Raw genomic sequence first — 22,823 nt, 5'->3', positions numbered from 1 at the left:
TAAACCCTTACACCTAACCCTACACTAAACTATACATACACCACTAACTATCCACTTACCTTAACCCAAACCCTAAGGTCCGTCACTATCGCACAGTCATCTCACCCGCGCCCTAACCCTCACGTCCACACAATCGCACACTTACCTGACCCACGCCCTAACCCTAACTCACCTAACCCACCCTATAAACCCTCATGTCCACACAATCGCACAATTACCTGAACCTGACCCGTAACTTTCCACCACAGCACTGAAAATACCAAAGCAACAGAAATTGACAACCAAATTCTTTCCCTAGGAAAAAATTCGATTTTCTGTTTCTTTGATATTTTCAGCGTTCGCTGAAAAGGGGTCGATATTAGAATATTCGAAATTTTGAATGTTTGGTGTTCTAATATAGACCCTATATATATATATATATATATATATATATATATAGGATCACTACATAATCTCAAAAGTTTGAAATACCGAATTTCAAACTTTCAAGACTATATAGCCGAAACCCCTAATTCATAGCTTTGACAGTAGAAGAAATAGGGCTGTTTTTTGCTTAAGCACAGTGGCTGGTAAGACATGCCAAGCTTATTGCACCTGTACCCTGCCCTCTTTTACCCTTCTACAAGAATCTTTCTTTTTTCTGTGTTAATATAATGCTATGTACGAATGAAGATGATGAGTGCAATGTTTGCATGGTAACACATTCTCTTACAAAGTGCCATTTGAATCATTTATGCAGACAGGACTGCTGTTTGCCTGCTGTTCTGCTTATATAAACTGTTTAATGGCTAGAAAAAATGGTAACTATATGTGAAATACTGGTGCTTCCACCAGGTCATACCATTTTACATCCAAGTCGTGTATTTTGGTAAGTCCTGCTGTCATGACACCCTTGGGGTTTGGTAACTTACAATGCTTCCAGGGGGAAATTTTCAGCATAGATCTGCTCTTACCATGTCTCTTAAACTATAGTAATGAAATGACAATTGTGTTTTATTGCAAAACCAACATTTAGACAGTGGATGAGAGGTCTTCTTTTGAAGTTTATTGTATAGTCCTAAGGGACGTTGTTGAAGCAGTTAAGTTATTAGCAGACACAAGTTCGTTTGCGCAGGAACTTACTTGAGCTGATCCACACCATTTTATACTGTGAAGCTGTCCTGTGTATCTGACCTTATAACTCTATTCCAGCACCTTCCCCTCCTTTTATTAAGTTAAACACCCATAAGTTACTTCAGACCATTCATGTCTCCCTTGGTTTGTAACACCTGCACAAGGTGAGTTTGCATTCTTTTGCTTCTTCATTGATTGCAGAAATGATCACATACTGTGTACCTGCTGAGAGTAGGTAAACAGTAGAAACTTCAAAGCACCAGCAGGCCTGTTATATTCAATGCATCTTAGAACAAGCTAGGGGAAAAAACTTATGAAAGCAATTCTAACAGGCTGTATATAGTGTCTCTGCAGTTCTATTAATTATCTGAAGTGATTTTTTTATAGAGACTTTATTACAATTATATTTTACTCTGTGTCCTTAGTCACCAAAGCCTATTCTAATCCAGCCTTTAGTTATGATGTTGATTATAATCGTTTTATTGTAACCCAGTCAAATGTTAACACTGACATTTTTCTTATTATATCAGAATTGTAGTTTGTGTAGCACTTAATGGATCTAAATATTCTGTGTGGCCTTCTGTCACCTGATGGATCTTAATGTTCTGTGTGGCCCTCTAGCATCTGATGGATTTTAATGTTCTGTGTGGCCCTGCAGAGCTGCAAAATATATTTTAAACATTATTTCTTTTAGAAGTAGAACTGTACTCGTATTGCCCATCATATAAAAACAATCCCAAAGAGTTGTAGGTGAAAGATCTTTTTCATGCTTTCCACATTCCAGCAATGTTTGGATTTTTATAACTGTGGACATGACAATAAACAAGTTAAAACTTCTGCCTCACATTTACAGAACTGTATTGTTAAATTACTTTGTCAGGGTCTTGAAGGTGTCATAGAACTATGTACAAATATGTAGTGGGTATACCCTGTGAAGGCTGCCAGCCTAGCCAGATAGAATTGTGCAGATAATTCTGTCATTTGTAAATATGAATGTTGAACTGCAGAATTGTTTTCTTAAATGAAGGAATATGCTGTGAAATTTTGAAATTAAAACAATGTAGCAAAATTGCCCTCTGCTGTAAAGAAAGCTAAGACAGGCATTTCTTGTCTGTCCTTTGAAATTAAAATTACTTCATGCCTGTCTTTTGAAGTTAAAGATTCGGAGTCATTCCATCTGGGCTAGCACATTCTTTCTATTGTTTTAACCAAGAGTTAGATTGCTAGATTTAAACATGCAAATGTATTTTTATTGCTCTGGTTTCTGCCTAGGTGTAAAAGAATGTGAATGCAGTTTCTGTGTGGCCTGGGAACCCAGGGAAGTGTAAGAATGATGTAATGTTTTATCAGAACTGCCATTTCAATTTAAACAGAGAGAACCAAAAGGCATTAAGCATTTTTGTTTTGACTATCTAACTCATCAGCACTGTCTTGCTGTCAGTGTAAGTTATCTTAGATTTGTGTTTTCTTTTAGAAATAGCTAGGAACTAGAAAGATTAGACTAAGTGTTTTTCTGTGATGTCAGGACTATACACCTGATTTATTTTAAGTATTTCTGCGTGATCTCTGAACTATTGACTAGCACAGTGTAGTAAGAAGTATTGTCTTGTGTTTTTATTATTTATTATTAAATATTTTAAAACCTTTTAACTGTGGCTGTTTTGTGTAGTGATAATTTAAGCTCTTTAGAGTACTTGTATGCCTTTGGTAAAATTGTACAATGCCACTCCTATAGTTTTAGCCCTGGGCTATACTACCAATTAGATAATAATATTGCACAGTAATAATTGGACACCCTTTTAAGGGCCTTTGAGTAGCTGATAAATATTAGTGGGTGGTGGCAGCTGGTACACTAAACTATACATACACCACTAACTATCCACTTACCTTAACCCAAACCCTAACCCTAAGGTCCGCCACTATCTCACAGTCATTTCACCTGCGCCCTAACCCTCACGTCCACACAATCACACACTGGGAGTCTGGAAGAAAGGGGCACAGCTGGAGAACGTGTGCCAGCCTTCCCCAGGAGTGTCTGTGATGTTTTATAAACTATTATCTCAAAGTGATGTGTGTGTGTGTGTGTGTGTGTGTGTGTGTGTGTGTGTGTGTGTGTGTCAGCTACTTGGGCAGGGACACGAAGCACTGGTTGGACAGAGAGGGTGCTAGAGGTTTTTGCTTGCCCACTAGGCTGAGATCTGGACCCTATAGCTGTGCCAGTGGGGAGTCTTATTGGGGACCTGGAGAGCATGGGAGCGGCCAGCCCCAGACTGACTGTGATCTCTGTGTGCACTTAAGGGAAATTGCACTTTACTGTGTGTATTTGTTATCCTTTCCTCATATATGAGACACCCTCTCTGGTGTTAGTGGTGAGAATTGAGGCTCCTTGATTGCTGGGCCAGGGCATGGGCATCACATATTAATTGGTGGCAGTGGTTGGGATGTCCTCATATTAATTGTTCGGCAGTGGTGGGATATCCAAATCACATAGTAATTGGTTGGCAAATACTAACTGGCTTGTAGTGGTGTGGATAGAGTGAATCCCTGTAGCTTGTGTACAGTGAACTTTGAAGGTGTTTTGGTACTCTAAAACAGCCATGCAATGAATACTCAGAGATCAGATCACAGTTGTTTTATTTCTTTTGTTAGCTTAGTTAGTCGGGGTGAACAGGCAGCATGTCAGCAGAGGATTATGGAAAGCTGACAAGGAGCCAGCTGGCGGAGATGTGCCAGGCTAGGGGACTGGTGCATGGAAACCTGACTAAGGCAGACCTGATTGCAGCCTTGGTTACAGCTGCATCAGAAAACAGCAACCAGGAGGACAATCAGACTGGCAGTGGAGATATAATACCCTCGGAGAATGGACAGCTCAACCTTTCTGCAGTAGACTTAAAAATCCAGCTGGAGCTAAAGAGACTTGAGTTGGAGGCCAGGCGTGTGGAATTAGAAGCAGCTGAGAGACTGAGGCATCTACAGAGTGAGGCGAATGAGAAACTACTACGCCTAGAAGCTGAGGAAAAAGAAAGGCAGAGGCAGCATGAGGAGGAGATGCTGACTCTTCACCGCAGTCATGGAGGTAATGGGGAAGGGATTAACTGGACCCCAGAAGCACAAAAGGTCAGTAAATTTCTTCTGCAGTTTAAAGAGGGGATAGTTTTGATAGTTTCATTCATATGTTTGAGAGGGTATGTAAACAGTATGAAGTTGACCAAGGACTCTGGGTATGGTTCCTGACCCCCTTACTCCATGGTAAAGCTGTAACTGTATTATCTAAAATGTCTGACGTTGCATGTTTTGATTATACTGCTGTAAAAATTTGCCTATTAGAGTTTTTTAAGCTAACACCTGAAATCTATAGGAAAAGGATTCATGAGCATAGATGCAAGGCGGATGAAAGTGTTTGTGAATATGTTGCTGAACTGAGCACTTATTTCCATAGGTGGGTGAGTGGATGTTAGATCACCACTTTTGAAGGGCTGGCAGACCTTTTGGTGAGGGAACAAACCCTTAGCACTTTGCCTGAGGACATGAGGATCTGGTTAGCTGCTAGACAATGTGCTACTTCAGATGAGTTGGGGAAGAAGGGAGACCTATACCTGGCAAACAGGGCAGCCCTGCACAGGAAGGGGACTCCCAGTACTGCTCATGGGTCTAAAGAAACCCATGGTGGGCAGCACAGACTGCCACAACAGAATCTAAGCCACTAGTCCAGGTACATGTCCAGGAGCTAGGGTTAAATGTTTTGAATGCAACCAGTGGGGCCATGTGGCATACAGGTGTCCATGGAGGCAAGGTGGGAAACCAAAGATGAGGGAGCCAGTAAGTGGGAAAGACAAAATACCAGTAGTAGGTTTCCTTGAGACAACAGGGGTACTAAACTACCATCATGCAGATGTATTGAGAGGAAAGGATTTGGATGAGGCAGTAACATGTACTTATGCAGTTACATGCAGTGAGGCTGGGAGATAAGCATGTGGGTCTCTTAGCCTGGGGAAGACCCAGACAGACTGCATACTTGCAGCCAAGACTGATGAGGTGGTTACTTCAGGGAGGCAGCTACTCTGTAGCAGTGAAACTGATGGTGAGCCACAGCTGCTTGGGGGTACTGATGGTCCCTTGGACAGAGTGACTGCAAAGGTAGAGGTGAGTAGTAGTACCCAGGGTGACAGTGAGGCACCACTGTCAGAGGATGCCAGACTTCCTGTGGAAGGGAAGCTGGGAAGGGTTACAAGGAGAGAGATGAGACAGGCTCACATCTCAGACCCTACATTGCAAGGCCTGAGGCAGGTATCTAGGGAGGCACCTGATTCTCAAGGAAAGGGGGGAATCTGTATACTGGGACAAAGGGTTACTATACAGAGAATGGACCCCTGAGGGAGGGCTAGAAGGTGAGAGAGTACAGCAGTTGGTAGTGCCTAGAGCCTACCATCTGGTGCTTCTAGCCATAGCCCATAATATTCCCTTTGCAGGTCATATGGGCATAAAACATACAAAGAGGCATATTATGCAGAACTTCTATTGGCCTGGAATTTCCAGAGATATAACAGGGTACTGCAGGACCTGTGAGCAGTGCCAAAAGGTATGCAAGGCAGGAGACAAGGTAAAAGCTCCTTTGCTGCCTTTTTCTTTGATTGATGAGCCATTTCAGAGGGTAGCTATGGATATTGTATGTCCTCTGAGTACCCTAAGTTCCACAGGGAAAAAGTATATCCTAGTGGTAGTGGATTATGCTACACAATACCCTGAGGTGGTGGCTTTGTCCTCCATTGAGGCAGAGAAGGTGACAAATGCTTTGTTAGAGATTTTCAGCAGGGTAGGTTTCCCAAAAGAAATACTGACTGACAGAGGTGCCAATTTCATGTCAAACCTTCTGGCTTGTCTGTGGAAGTCCTGTGGGCTGAAGCACATGAAGACCACCCCCCTACAATCCCCAGACTAATGGTCTTGTTGAGAGGGTTAAACTCTACAATCAAGTCCATGCTACGGGGATTTGCAGATCAGTTTAAGAGGGAGTGGGATAAATATTTTCCCCATCTGTTGTTTGCTTACAGAGGGGTTCCCTAGGAATCCACAGGTTTTTCACCCTTTGAGTTGCTGTATGAGCATAGGGTGAGGGGACCTCTAGATTTAATTTGAGATGAATGGAAAGGTGAGTGCGAGTCTCACAAGGAGTCTGTTGTGGCATACATCCTAAACCTCAGGACAAGGCTCAGGGAACTCATGGGCTTGGCCCTGGAGAACATGGCAGAAGCCCAACAATAGAAAAAAGATGTGGTATGACAGGAATGCTTGAGCTAGAGAGTATACTGTGGGGCAGCAGGTAATGGTTCTCATTCCTGTCAGACACAACAAGCTGCAAGCAGCTTGGGAGGGTCCCTACATGGTGGTAAGAAAGGTAAGTGATGTTAACTACATGGTGGAACTGCTAGGCAGATGGCAGGGGCACAAACTGTACCATGTTAACATGATGAAACCTTACCATGCTAGGGAGGCTCTTGTGCTGAGCATTTGCAGTGGATTGCAGGAGTCTGAGGGAGATCTGGGGACTGATCTCCTCAGTGAGGCTCGGGCTGACATCTCAGTGGAAGGGGTAGCAATGTCCCAGCAGCTATCTCCTACCTAGGTTCGAGAAATCTGAGCAGTGTTGCAGGAATCTGGGGACATGTTCACTTGGAAACCAGGATGCACCCACCTGGTGCAGCACCAGGTGGATACAGGACCCCAAAGGCCTATTAGGCAGGCCCTTTATAGGGTACCTGAGAGAGTCAGACAGATCCTGAGGGAGGAGGTACAGAAGATGTTGGAACTAGGGGTGATTCAAGAGTCCAGCAGTCCCTGGGTCTCCTCAGTGGTGCTGGTCCCAAAGAAGGATGGCAGCACCAGGTTCTGTGTGGACTACAGGAAATTAAATAGTCACACAGAGAAGCCGTGGTGATACAGCGGTAGCATTGTTGCCTCACAGCAAGAGGTTCTCCTGTTCAATTCTCAGCTGGAGTGCCTTCTGTGTGGAGTCTGCATGTCCTCCTTGTGGTCGAGTGGGCTCCGAAAGACATGCGTGTATGGGCGTGCCTTCACTGAAGGTTGGGCATTGGTCTGGCAACTCGGCAACATAAAAATCTACTGCCAGTCATTAGCGGACCGGAGTTCTACTGTGGCGACCCCTAACCGGGAAAAGCCGAAAAGACAAACAACAACAACAGAGTTGGATGCTTACCCCATGCCTAGGACAGATGAGGCCCTAGAGCAGCTGGGTGGGGCTGAGTATCTTACAACCATTGATCTTACCAAGGGTTACTGGCAGGTGCCCTTGACTCCCAGTGCTAGAGAGAAGTCAGCCTTTGTGACTCCTTTTGGCTTGTATGAGTTCACAAAGATGCACTTTGGGATGAAGAATAGCCCAGCGACTTTCCAGAGGCTGGTAGATCATATCCTAGCAGGAGCAGTAGGGTTTGCCCTTGCTTACCTAGATGATATTGCCATCTACAGCCATTCCTGACCAGAGCACCTTCAGCATGTCAGGGAGGTGCTGGGTGGACTACAGAGGGCAGGGTTGACCATTAAGCCAAGCAAATGTCGGGTGGGTATGGCAGAGGTCTCCTACCTAGGACAGAGAGTGAGGAGTGGTAAGATAAGGCCAGAACCTGCCAAAGTGGAAACCATTCAGGCATGGCCTGCATCTGTTACTAAAAAGCAGGTGAGGGCATTTATAGGGACAGCAGGGTAATACAGAAAGTTCATCCCCAGTTACAGTACCATTGCTGCTCCCCTCACAACCTGACAAGGAAGAACAGGCCAGATAATGTAGTGTGGACCCCAGCATGTGAGTAGGCATTCCAGAAGCTTAAAGAAGCTTTGGGAGGACCCCCTGTGTTAGCCAGTCTGGATTACAGCAAAGAATTTGTTGTGCAGGTGGATGCTTCGAACCATGGGGTGGGGCTGTACTTAGCCAGATTTCATCAAAGGAGGAAGAGCACCCAGTGGTTTATCTCCGTCATAGGCTCCAACCCAGAGAAGAATGCTATGCAGCTGTAGAAAAGGAATGTCTAGCCATAGTGTGGGCACTGCAGAAACTTCAGCCTTATCTGTATGGAAGGAAATTCACTGTTATGACAGATCACAACCCCCTAACATGGTTAAACAGAGCCAACCAGCAAAATGCCAAGTTGCTAAGATGGAGCCTAGGGTTGCAAGCATAAGATATGTCAGTGCAGCACTGCAGTGGGATTAGCAATGCCAATGCAGATGGGCTCTCAAGACAGGGAATGGGTTAGGTATACTCAGATAGACCTAACCCTCTCAAGCAGTGTTTCTCAAGGGTCACTTGAAAAACTAGCTTGAGTTCTCCTGGGGGGGGGGGGGTGATGTGAAGGCTGCCAGCCTAGCCAGATAGAATTGTGCAGATAATTCTGTCATTTATAAATATGAATGTTGAACTACAGACTTGCTTTCTTAAATGAAAGAATATGCTGTGAAATGTTGAACTTAAAACAATGTAGCAACATTGCCCTCTGCTGTAAAGAAAGCTAAGTCAGGCATTTCTTGTCTGTCCTTTGAAATTAAAATTACTTCATGCCTGTCCTTTGAAGTTAAAGATTCTGAGTCATTTTGTCTGGGCTAGCACATTCTTTCTATTATTTTAACCAAGAGTTAGATTGCTAGATTTAAAAATGCAAATGTATTTTTATTGTTCTGGTTTCTGCCTACATGTAAAAGAATGTAAATGCAGTTTTTGTGTGGCCTGGGAACCCAGGGAAGTATAAGAATGATGTAATGTTTTATCAGAACTGCAATTTCAATTTAAACAGAGAGAACCAGAAGGCATTAAGCATGTTTGTCTTGACTATCCAACTCATCACCACTGTCTTCCTCTCAGTGTAAGTTATTTTAGATTTGTGTTTTCTTTTAGAAGTAGCTAGGAACTAAAAAGATTAGACTGTGTTTTTCTGTGATGTCAGAATTGTACTACTGATTAATTTTAATTATGTCTGTGTGATCTGAATTCTTGACTAGCACTGTGTAGTAAGAAGTATTGTCTTGTGCTTTTATTATTATTAAATATTTTAAAACCTTTTAACTGTGGCTGTTTTGCATAGAGATAATTTAAGCTCTTTAAAGTACTTGTATGCCTTTGGTAAAATTGTACAAAGCCACTCCTTTAGCTTTAGCCCTGGGCTATACTACCAATTGGATAATAATATTGCACAGTAATAATTGGACACCCTTTTAAGGGCCTTTGAGTAGCTGATAAATATTAGTGGGTGGTGGCAGCTGGTACTACAATATAGTCTGGGAGAAAGGAGCACAGCTGGAGAATGTGTGCCAGCCTTCCCAGGAGTGTCTGTGTGCTTGTATAAACTCTAATCTCAAAGTGCATGTGTGTGTGTGTGTGTGTGTGTGTGTGTGTGTGTGTGTGTGTGTGTGTGTGTGTGTGTGTGTGTGTGTGTGTGTCACCTACTTGGGCAGGGACACGAAGCACTGGTTGGACAGAGAGGGTGCTAGAGGTTTTAGCTTGCCCCCTAAGCTGAGATCTGGACCCTATAGCTGTGCCAGTGGGGAGTCTTATTGGGAACCTGAAGAGCAAGGGAGCGACCAGCCCCGGATTGACTGTGATCTCTGTGTGCACTTAAGGGAAATTGCACTTTACTGTGTGTATTTGTTCTCCTTTCCTCATGTATGAGACACCCCGTCTGGTGTTAGTGGTAAGGATTGAGGCTCCTTGATTGCTGGGCCAGGGCGCAGGTGTCACATATCCCCTGATGAGTGAAAATTTCACAAAGTTCTGTTTTATGCTGTGTTGTTTTAGAACTTAGGAAGTATGTTTTTAAATCATAACATAATGGAGTCATTAGTATTGGTATATACAGCCAACTTCAGATTTTGGTGTATTTTTGTAAAATTGCCTAAACTAATACAGTCAACATGGAACAGGATTATTTGACTAATGACTGATGTGCTTTGGACTATTCTTAGTACATGAAATACATTTTTGGTGATGCAGACATGAAACAAAAGATGATTAAAACACTTTGAGCTATTGTTATTGGTGACTGGAGAGTCCAGTGGATCTAACCATTGGCCTTGTGCTTTTAGATTTGCATTGAATGTCCCGTTTGCCCTGATATGGGGAACACGATGAGTGAAACGTCTGCATGCTAACACATTTCAAATAAGGACTTTTGGGTTATTAAGAATTGGATTTAAGATGTTAAATACACAATTATACAATGACTAGCCATTAACATTCAAAAACAAGTATGCTGGTTTGTCAGCCCAACCAGCATGCCTGTTGTAAATCAAGCATATACCAATGGAAAAAAAAATCTGGTCACCCGGGCTTTCTTCTATTAATATATGCTACAAAAATTCTACCTTTCTTTAATTAAAAAAAAAAAAAAAGTAAATAATAATAATAAACTTATCTGAGCCTGTATTACAGTGAAAAACTTCCCAATGTATTTGACATCGTTTTTGGGTCTTACCACAGCTTGAGGTTTTTGATCAGGAAATCGCTAAATTACTGCCCAATACCTTGGACTTACTGCGGTGGTGGTGCTGCGGTAGCATTGTCGCCTCACAGTAAGACGTTGTCTCGTTCGATTCTCAGCTAGAGCGTCTTCTGTGTGGAGACATGCGTGAATGGGCGTACCTTCGTTGAAGGTTGTGCATCAGGGCCGGCAACTCGGCACGTAAAAATCTACTGCCAATCATTAGCGGACCGGAGTTCCGCTGTGGCGATCTCTAACCGGGAAAAGCCGAAAGACACAACAACAACCTTGGAATTGCTTCATGGAGTTTTCTTTTTTAATTTATTGGTGTGAGTGCCGAGATTGGATCATTCCTAGACTATACTGGTTTGGTAGATACACACACACACACACACCCCAAACCTCTCAAGCTTGGCGCAAGAAATCTGGATAAAGCCTGTTATAATGTTGGGGACAAAGGCACAAAACTAGGGACACATTTAGAAAGTTGCTGGAATAACAGGATTTGTGTTAGAATGCATTTTCTAAAGGATATGAAGTCTGAAAACAAATACATGTAATTATTTAGTAACTTTAATCCTTGGCTCATCCCAGTGATTTGTCAAAAAAATACAGAAATTTTATGAGGAACAGACCAAAACTATAAGGCAAAAATCTGGACATTCTGTGACAGTCTGTACAGTTGAGAATTATGACATACACATACACCCCCCTACCTCCTTAGAAATGGCTAGAACAACAAGGTTTGCATTAGTATGCATTTTCAGAGGATATGAAGTCTAAAACTCAAATATCTACCATTATTTTCTGACTTCAGTCCTCAATGATTTGCCAGAAAAAAACAATTTTATGGGAAACAAACTAAAAATATGAGGCAGAAATCTGATTAATTGCGAGACTCCCCTCTTACTTACACACAAACTCACCCCTACCTCTCTCTTACAAACATGCACACAGACCTACCAACGTCTTAGATTCACACACACAGACCTACTTCCTACACACACACACACACACACACACATACACACTCACCCCTACCTTTACCTACCTACTTCTTACATACATGCATACACACCCCTACCTACCTAGTTTTTATATCCACACACCCCTACCTATTTGTTACATACACACACACACGCACACGCACACACACACAAGCACACACACACACCTCTTAAACACTTAAACACGCACATGCACACACCTACCTCTTACTTGTGCCTTTATCCGCAGTCCAAAAATCTTATGGAATTCACATTCCGCGCGGCCATGGAAGATGAAGACGTAAACCATCGGTCGCACAGATGCAGAAGCATCTGTGTGACTGGATGCAAAGGATGTACTTAAAGATGAACACTCTTAAAAAAAAAAAAAGTATTTTTTTAATTAAATGAAAATTAACCTTCTGGCCAGCCAGTTTCAGAGGGGTGCAAGTGCACCCCCTTTCACCTGCCTGCGGGTACCCTTGAACATAAGCCCCATACACAAGTGCAGCACATCAAGAAAGCCCCAAGATATCAGGGAAAGACATGGAAGAGCCCCACAATGGCATTATACAAGGGCATTATTTAAACAAAGTAAGTTCATTTTTTTTCAAATAATGTCACTGATTTAAGTTTTGAAAAAAAATGATGGTAGTTAAAAAAAAATGGAAACTGCAAAACTATATGTAGAATAGAAAATGATGTAAAAACTAGTATAAGAAAAAGACCTTTTATTAGTGGTTTCATTTAAAACTTGATAGACTTTATCAGAGCATAGAAACAGTATAACACACAATTTTATATACCCACAAGTCAGGTGATAAAACTACACAATGTTAAAAAAAAGATCATATATATTTTTTTTTACATTCAGTCATCAAATTAATAAATTCCAACAACCTGATTTGAAAGCATGTGCTGACATGTAGAGCTGAGAAATTACATTTGTAATCTGAAGATAGCGGTGAATAAATGAAAAATATTTTAAAGTATATATTTATAAAATGCTTCCTTAACTATTTTTAAATATTATAAACTGAAAAAATACATAATAAATTAAGAAATTGTTGTTAAAGCTAAGCTTAAAGTCTCCATTTTCAAATACTATTCTAAATCTAATCAAAATTTGAACTAAAAATTACATGAAGGAGAGAACTTTCATATAATTACTTAAGCACCCATTATTAAGAGATGGTATGACCTAGCTTTTTGGGATTCCGCCACCCTCTGTTATTAACACTATGGAACCTTACCAGATGGTTTTTGGTCTAGTAGTGAGATGATCTAGTGATGAAATTAAATTACCATTTTGTACATAAGAAACATGAGCTGGTTTATGAGGCAAAAAAAAAATAGGGGAGGTTACCAAAGTATAAATGTTGATTATATGAAGAACTACTCAACTGAAAGACAAACATTCTATAAATAGTTTCCTGGTAGAACAAAAATCATAATAGGATGGAAGGTAAGAATAGAGCAAAAATGGATTACAACATGAGACTGATAATTTCCAAAATGTAAATAAGAAACAAAGTCAAGAATAAACAAGAATTAAGTGAAATGGAAAAAGGAAAATATTACCAGGAGTGACTTTAGAAAGAAGCCAGGAGTTTTACAGGAGATTTGAAAGAAGAACAAGAAAAAAAAAGATCAATGTACTAAAGGATGAAGATACGATGAAAAGGGGGAGAGACTGGGAAAAGTTGAAGGAAAAAAGTGAGCTAGGTGATATTAATGGAAAAATACACATGCGGTGCAGGAGGGTTATATGTAAAAAACAGAAATGGTAAGCAAACACAAAGTGAGAAGAAATGACAGAAAAAAAAAAGATGTGAGTAGTTATGAATTTAATGAGATAATATTTTTTGAGTATCAAATCATGGGTGAGACACTGTTGAGTTTTAATATCAAGAATAGAGATGTAATTTTAGAAGTAACATTTTATTGTGTACCTTCCTCAGTATGTCTTTAAAAGGAAAGTATGTGCCAAGCTATATGGATAGGATGTGTATTTAACAATCAAGTAAATTTGCCCCCCCCCCCAAAAAAAAAAAAAAATTAAAGAAGAGTTAAAGCAAGAAATTATGAGTAATTATTCGGTAGAAGATATAAACTAAAAATAGAACAAGTCCTGTAACTAACCTTTTCTTTTAATGTGCCCTTAAATTTCAAAGAAATGTCAAATAAAGTAAAAATGTCTCTAAAGTTTCCTTTGAAATGTTTATTGCTTTGTATGTTATGAGATACAAATCTGATCACAGAATTATTCTTAGTATGTGGCCTGAAAAAAACAACAAAAACTGAGGATAGTCCTGAGAAGGGCTTTTTCAAGGAAAATGCTTCTTGCAAATACACAACACTCATCCAGGTGATAAACAAAAGAGCTATATAATAAAAATCTCTGGAATCCTGTGCTGTGTTTAATTGACTTAAAAAATGCAAAGCTGTGGACTGCACTGAAGGGAAAATTAGTTCTCAGCTAGCACAGGTCAGAAATCCATAGCTCTGGAACATCATAGGAGAATTTTCCTTGCAAAAGTCTTTCTCAGGGTTGTCCTTTTTTGTTTTTCTTTACACTGAGGACAGAGAGGATGCAATGGACCCTTAACCTCAGGTGTTCTATCATACTTGGTCTGAAAAGCCACATATAATCCGTTAAGACCTGGATTATACAATGCTTCTTTGTTTATAATACAATGTCTTTAAACTGTTATTTTTTATGTTGGTGTATTTAGTATCCACATTTTTCAAGAATAACTATGAATTTTCCACTTAATCTATCTTTTCAGATTTGGATGCATTATAACACACTGTTGTACTGAGCACCTTAATTTGCCTTATCTCTTCCTGGCTCATGCACACACTGTATGAAGGAAGGCTTGTGGATGCTTTTAATCCCCTTTATATATTTATTTCCCTGCTATTTTGTACTTATAACTGTTCTAGCAAGTTTCACATACAAGGTAGTAACTCTCTCTGTCTGTCTTTATAAGAGATCCATGTGAGGCCCACACAGACCTGTGAATGCCTCCACACAGTGAATACTTGACTACTAGCAAGATCTGCCTGACTTTCTAATCTAAAAGTACTGAATGCTACTATAAAAAATCCTTATGTGGAACACCCTTAATTTGTCATTAGTATTTTTCTTCTTTCAGTATAATGCAGTGCTTGTTTCATTAGTTGTCTGTTGCTGACATGAGGTATAGATAATGATTAAATAATACAGTTTGTTAACATTTTCTGGACTTTCTGCAGTTGTTTCTTTACTATAATTAAGATTAGCTTTATAATTAGGAACTGAAATAATGCCTATTTTGTATTAGAGTGATGTACTTCACATTACACCAAATGACACAACTCTATACTGGAAAACATTAAATTGTAATAAATAATGAGGGAACTTTATATTGTTAACTTTGCATATGCTATTTCATTGCCTTCTGTTCTGATTTCATTATGCACAATCAAGCACTATGTATTACTCTTTGTATGACTTTTTATTCTGTTTTAAAAAACGTTTGTGACAAACATCGTTTTGGGGCTTGCATTGTAACCTACTTACCTAGTAAATAAAGAATAATTACTTTTTTCTTTTTTCTTGTTTTCTTGTAAAATTACAAATTTTATGTTGCGTTCAATACACATACAGTTAAAGCACACACTGTATTTTTTCCAGGTACCAGAAACCTTTGAGGATGTTGCTGTCACATTCTCAGAAGAGGAATGGAAAATGTTGGGAAAACAAGATAAAGAACTTCACAGAGAAGTGATGGTACAGAACTATGAAACCTTGATTTCAGTAGGTAAGTGCAATGCATTTAGGAAATGAGGTCTTTGATTTGTCAGTTGTATGCGTAATGTTAAAATGTCGTGACAAGGTAATTTAGAAATGTATACTTTAATTTAGCTAGAGGATGAGTTATCTACCCTTTCTCATTTCTTGTGGTCCTTATGTGGTTAACATCACTGTCTCTCTTTACTAACTCTATATATTTTTAAGTGGTCCTTCATCCATTTCTGTTTCTTGTTAGAGTATGTTTGTCTTGTGTAAAACTTCCTAATATTTTCTGCTTTATAATTTTCTGCCCGTTGTTGGGAATTCACAAGTTTTAAAGTTACTTTCTTTCACTTTTGAAAGTTATGTCCTCTACTGTGCATATGTATACATAGAATAAGTAGAGTGCAGATTCACATAGACTAATTTCAGGCTTCTGTGGAAGTTACAAACCGGTAATGTAGTGAAGAAAAGAGACCACAAATCACATTAATATAAGCTGCAGAGAACATCGTAACATGCAGTGACAGCAAAACAGGTATGTTTAAGAGGCAGAGAAATAACTGTGTTACACAGTACAACTTTTTACAGAATACAAGGTATATAACATGCATAGCTCATGGAAACGGAGACACAGAATACAAGGTGTATAACATGCACAGCTCATAAAAACGGAGACACAGAATACAAGGTGTATAACATGCATAGCTCAAAGAAACGGAGACACAGAATACAAGGTGTATAACATGCATAGCTCATGGAAATGGAGACAGAATACAAGGTGTATAACATGCATAGCTCATGGAAATGGAGACACAGAATACAAGGTATATAACATGCATAGCTCATGGAAACGGAGACACAGAATACAAGGTGTATAACATGCATAGCTCATGGAAATGGAGACACAGAATACAAGGTATATAACATGCATAGCTCATGGAAACGGAGACACAGAATACAAGGTGTATAACATGCATAGCTCATGGAAACGGAGACACAGAATACAAGGTGTATAACATGCATAGCTCATGGAAACGGAGACACAGAATACAAGGTGTATAACATGCATAGCTCATGGAAAGGGAGACACAGAATATAAGGTGTATAACATGCATAGCTCATGGAAACGGAGACACAAAATACAAGGTATATAACATGCATAGCTCATGGAAACGGAGACACAGAATACAAGGTGTATAACATGCATAGCTCATGGAAATGGAGACACAGAATACAAGGTGTATAACATGCATAGCTCATGGAAATGGAGACACAGAATACAAGGTGTATAACATGCATAGCTCATGGAAATTGAGACACAGAATACAAGGTATATAACATGCATAGCTCATGGAAACGGAGACACAGAATACAAGGTGTATAACATGTATAGCTCATGGAAATGGAGACAGAGAATACAAGATGTATAACATGCATAGCTCATGGAAACGGAGACACAGAATAGAAGGTGTATAACATGCATAGCTCATGGAAACGGAGACACAGAATACAAGATGTATAACATGCATAGCTCATGGAAACGGAGACACAGAATACAAAGTCTTTAACATGCATAGCTCATGGAAATGGAGACACAGAATACAAGGTGTATAACATGCATAGCTCATGAAAACAGAGACACAGAATACAAGGTGTATAACATGCATAGCTCATGGAAATGGAGACACAATACAAGGTGTATAACATTCATAGCTCATGGAAACGGAGACACAGAATACAAGGTGTATAACATGCATAGCTCATGGAAACGGAGACACAGAATACAAGGTGTATAACATGCATAGCTCATGGAAACAGAGACACAGAATACAAGGTGTATAACATGCATAGCTCATGGAAACGGAGACACAAAATACAAGGTGTATAACATGCATAGCTCATGGAAATGGAAACACAGAATACAAGGTGTATAACATGCATAGCTCATGGAAACGGAGACACAGAATACAAGGTGTATAACATGCATAGCTCATGTAAACAGAGACACAGAATACAAGGTGAATAACATGCATAGCTCATGGAAACAGAGACACAGAATACAAGGTGTATAACATGGATAGCTCATGGAAATTGAGACACAGAATACAAGGTGTATAATATACATAGCTCATGGAAATTGAGACACAGAATACAAGGTGTATAATATACATAGCTCATGGAAATGGAGACACAGAATACAAGGTGTATAACATGCATAGCTCATGGAAACGGAGACACAGAATACAAGGTATATAACATGCATAGCTCATGGAAACAGAGACACAGAGTACAAGGTGTATAACATGCATAGCTCATGGAAATGGAGACACAGAATACAAGGTGTATAACGTGCATAGCTCATGGAAATGGAGACAATGAATACAAGGTGTATAACATACATAGCTCATGGAAATGGAGACACAGAATACAAGGTGTATAACATGCATAGCTCATGGAAATGGAGACAGTAGTGGAGATGGGAGTAAGCAATGACAGGAGCAGGGGCATACTTATTGGCCAGAAGTAATGGGGGGACAAAGTCCCAAAAATAGGTACAGATTTTAAATATTGCGCCCATAAGCTTAGAAAGTTGTTAGAATATGAAATTTTGCATTATTATGTATTTTCTGAAGGATATGAAGACTGAAACTCAAATTTCTGTCATTATTTAGTATTATTTAGTGACCTCACTCTACAATGATTTGCCAGAAAATTGCAGATTTTATGAGGAACAAACCAATAATATGATGCAAAAATCTGAACATTCTATGAAAATCTGGACAGTTGAGAGGTATGAGCAGGGGAACAGTCATTGCTGAAAGCTTCTGGCTCAGCATTAATATATCTACCTTAATGGTTAGAGAAAGAGCATTACTTAAGTGTTCCGAAAATATTTGCTTTTAGTGTCATTAAACAGTATGTTTTTTTTTAATTCAAAGTGAAAATTTGGCTATGAATGCAGATCTTCCAACTTGGAGGGAGTGTTTCTCATAGACTAAGATCAATTATTAAGAATTTGTTTGTGGTCTCCGCAATGTAAATTGTCAACAGGAGCTGGTAGGATGGTATCAAACATGGGAAGAGATACGAGATATTAGGCAACAGGCAAACCGTATATTAAACCCTGGTTGGTGAACAAACATTCTCCAGTAGGGTGTTTATGTGTAGGTAATGTAATGCCCATTGAAAAATAAGTTTGACACTTCACTGCAGCATATCGAACTGCCATGGAGCTAAAATGACTAGACTGTAAGGAAACTAATGGTCGCCATTATTTTATGCTCGCAAAGGAATGCTTTTGCTGTTTAGTGAGTGTAAAGTTAAAAGAAACATTAAAAAAAAAAAAGAAAAGTGTGGTGTGTGTGTGTTTCTGTCTGAGTTTGGGAGTCTGTGCATGTTTATGTACATGAAAACAAAAGTGTGTGTGTGTGTGTGTGTGTGTGTGTGTGTGTGTGTGTGTGTGTGTGTGTGTGTGTGTGTGTGTGTCAGAGATTGATCTAGCAGTGGCAGCAGCAATCCCACAAAAATGATTCCAGGAAGAGTAACAGAGGGCAGAGTATAGGTACAATAACTATATTATCACCACTTGCAATGCCAGGCCTCAGAACGTCCATGGGTATGTGATATTTATGCAGTAACATACTCCCTGTTGGGCGTTGTTGTTTGCGTAGATAGAAGTATGGATTTGTAAGAAAGGGGAAGGATTTTAAGTTAGATAGATTAAAAAAGTAGTGCTCAAGAAAAAGTTGTGTCCTCTACCTTGCAATTAGCTATTTAGCTCCCTTGAGGGTAGTACACTTGTGTTCCTTTTTTGGAGAGTGTATGTATGTATGGAATAAGATAGAGTTTGTAAGATCAAGCAGTTTTTTTGAAGTAGGTACTGTAACTGTTAGACCATATTTAAGCTGTACAAGGAGGCTATTGTTTCCTATTACATTTTTTACTTCTGGGGGTAGAAAATTATATATATTCCTGTCCCAGAAAAGAAATTCATTTACTTTAGCTGAAATAAGTTTAAATAGTATTGGGAATTTAGATGAGGGTCAAATCAGAGACCCAGGTAAATGAAATGGTCTGCATGTTCACTTGGATTTGGACTGCTGTGGAAAGCTTACCAGCTTGGAGGATGACGGTGTATAACATTTGATTGTGTCAAAAATTATAAACTGTGTTTTCTTTAAATTAGCAATGATGTTCATGTCTTGAAGTGAGTTGGATAGAAGAGCTATGCTACTTTAGATTTTGAGAGTGGGAGACAAGTGGCAAATATGTATGTTGCCATGTATTCTGCATATGATGTGATAGGAGTTTGGGAAAGGTCAGAGAGAATTAAAAGCACCACACTTGCATTCTCTAGTTTCCCGCCAGAATCTTGAGCTGATTACAGTGTTTTTTTTTGTTTTAGAGCTCTTCACCTAGCTTCATGAAGCAATTCTGAAGCCTGGGTTTTCCCACAGTCAAATAGAGGTACTAAAATTAAAGTAAAAGAAGCATGGTGATGTCACTGCCTTACAATGTAGTTGGTTTATTATTCTAAGCTCTTAAAGTGACGCTTACACTATTTCACTCTGTGTATTAATAGTTTACCACAGATTATAATTTAATGATTTAGTAAAACATACAGTAAAAAATAAAAAAAGTTTTGCTTTACAGATTTCATGTTGTCTATACATTTACTGATTAAATATCTACTTTTTCATTATAAACAGTTAATTGATTTGAAGGTTTTCTGTAACAAAAACAGTCTGATAAGAGGAGGCAATTTCATTCTGTAGTCCACATATCTATTCCACACTTACATCTATCTGCAAACTATAAGAATAGAAGTCATGTATAAGGAAAAGTTGCTGATTACAGTTTCTGTATTTGCTGATGTTTCTTTTTAGTCTATGAAGGATGATGTAAGTTACAGAGTTTTGTGGTCCATTTACACTAATAGAGCAATCATGGCATTAGATGAATGCAGTATATCTAAGGCTACAATTATCTGTAAAAGGGTAACTTTGAACATTAAAATAAGATCACATACAAGTGGAACTTTTAAAAGTTTTAGTGTGATGCGTAATCAAATGTTTCTCAGTCTGTTAACTCAGAAAAGGACACCTGCTCAGAACCTTACTGTTATCTATATCAGTTCAATTATGCTGACTGCATTGTCATCTGACTTTACAATTCAATGTGGATTGTTTAGTGTGTTAAATAATATTGTACTTAAACCATATTTTTCTATTTATAGGGTTGTTTTAAGCTTACATAAGTTACACGTCACCTTTTCAGGACTTTTAAAATCTATATAATTATATACATATGACACTGCTACAAGTTGTATAATAACTTTTAAATAATCTACCCTAAGCAAACCAGAGAAACAGTATCCAAACATAAATTATACAAGTTAACTAACATATGGTGTTTCTTCTTGTTTTTGTATTGCTTACACTTAGAAAAGAAAAAAAGAGAAGGTTTTAATATAAGAAGGAACGTTGAAAGATTTGCTTATAGTAAACATGCATTGTAAAATTCATAAGTACAGCAGTGTAGCCTATTTTTAAGCATAACTTTTAGACAACTTCTCTGGTTAAAGATGATTTATATCAACCTGTATGATTTCTTGATATGTTATTGGGATTGTTAATTCTTGTCAAACTTAGTAGACTGAATTTACTATATATCAGACCCATACCTCGGTTGAGTGCAAATATAGTTAAACAACAGTTAGAAGTAATCCAGCACTCCAAAGGGAACTTGATAATAGCTGGGGATTTCAATTGTATACTAGATGATAAAGACACTGACTCTATAAATACCAGAAGGAAAACTGTAACATCAAAAACACTAGCAGAATTTGTTGAACTATATAATCTTAAAGATGTTAATGAATATGCAAAGATACGCAGCATTATATGTTTTTTTTCACATAGGTATAACACACATTCAAAGGAAATAGACACCTTTCTTAGTAATGTTAAAGTACTCTCTTGTCCAGTAACAGACCACAATACAATTAAATTTGAAGTAGAAATTCATAACAAACAAAAGGTGACATCACTAGAATACCATCATATACAATGAATCTAAAAGAGTTTAAAGAATTTTATATAAAAGAATTACATCAATTTCTTGAATTAAACATAAATGAAGACACTTTGAAAATCTATGTATGGGGATACATTAAAAGCATACATATATGTAAGAACATTAACTTAGTACAAAAATAAAAGGAAGCAATGGGACAAGGAATTAACTGAACTTCAAAAGGAAATAGATTAAATAAAAAGGACATAACTAATGATTTAGTAATGAAAAATAAAGAATATACTGAAATATAGCATCATAAAATAATGACAGAATTAGAAGAAAATCAAACATTTCTTATTCAGTGAATCCGAAGAATCAAAGGAAAATAGCAAATAGAACTAAGAAAGTTATTTAAATGAATCAAATAAAAGAAATATATAATTCCAACATTAATAAGAAAGTCTCAGACTTAAACAGCATGCTAGAAACATTTCAGTCACACTATCAAAAAATTAATACTAGCGACATAGAGATGAAATCGAAAGAAACAATTAGAAACTTCCTTCAGACTAATATAAACTTCAAGATACAGAAACAACAGAACAGACACATTGACAAGCAGATAACAATGCCCGAGTTGCAGAATCAAATTAAAAAAAACTGAAACCCAATAAAGCACTAGGAAATGACAACATAACACCAGAAATGTATAAGTTATTGCCCAAAGAAGTCAAACAGTTATTGTTGAAGGTTTTTAACCAGGTTAAACAAGGAATAGCAGTCCTATCTTCTTGGAAATATAGATCTCACCTATTCTGAAATCTGAAAAAAAAATGCCTCATAATGTTCTTCCTATAGTCCCATTTCATTGTTAAATACAGAGAGAATTAAACATATATTACATTATAAATTGATCATGAGCAGACAGGTTTCATAAAATATAGAAATACCTGCGATAATATTAAAAGAATTCTTGCCTTGATAGATTATGTTGATTTAAGTAAGAGAGACATGACTCTGAGTCTAGACATCAATAGTGCCTTTGATTCAATAGATTGGAATTATTTACTGGTAGCACTAGAAGAATATGTTTTTTCACAACAATTCATATTCTTAATTAAAACACTATATGAACATTCTCTGGCCTATGTTAAGATTGGGTCATGTCTCTCTACTTCTATAACTGTTAGAAAAGGAACTAAGTAAGGATTCCCACTTTCACATTTACTGTTTGCATTAGCAATTGAGCCTTTTGCTAACTATGTTAGAATGAACACAAATATTAAAGGCATAATAATTGGGAGTAATTTAGAAATTAAAATACAGTTATTTGCTGATGACATCCTGTTGACAATATCTGATAAAGATAAATCATTAGCTGAATTATTCTAAACAATGATCTTCTTTCAAACTATTTCTGGTCTTGTATTTAATGAAACC

At 38.3% G+C, this 22,823-nt stretch overlaps 1 protein-coding gene across 1 annotated transcript in view; it reads left to right on the top strand.

Annotated features, from left to right (window-relative positions):
* Positions 1-22,823, top strand: part of LOC122814372 (zinc finger protein 420-like) — a 263,065-nt gene that overhangs the window by 33,699 nt on the left and 206,543 nt on the right. The window contains exon 3 of the mRNA XM_044086957.1: positions 15,264-15,390. Within this exon, the coding sequence (XP_043942892.1) occupies positions 15,264-15,390 (127 nt within the window). The remainder of the gene's footprint in view (positions 1-15,263; positions 15,391-22,823) is intronic.

The sequence above is a fragment of the Protopterus annectens genome, chromosome 10.part0 (assembly GCF_019279795.1).
Source record: "Protopterus annectens isolate FY-2018-M chromosome 10.part0, PAN1.0, whole genome shotgun sequence".
In the NCBI taxonomy this organism is placed as follows: Eukaryota; Metazoa; Chordata; order Ceratodontiformes; family Protopteridae; genus Protopterus; species Protopterus annectens.
Note: the sequence above shows the minus strand (reverse complement) of the source record. Positions and strands in the feature narration are given on the sequence as shown.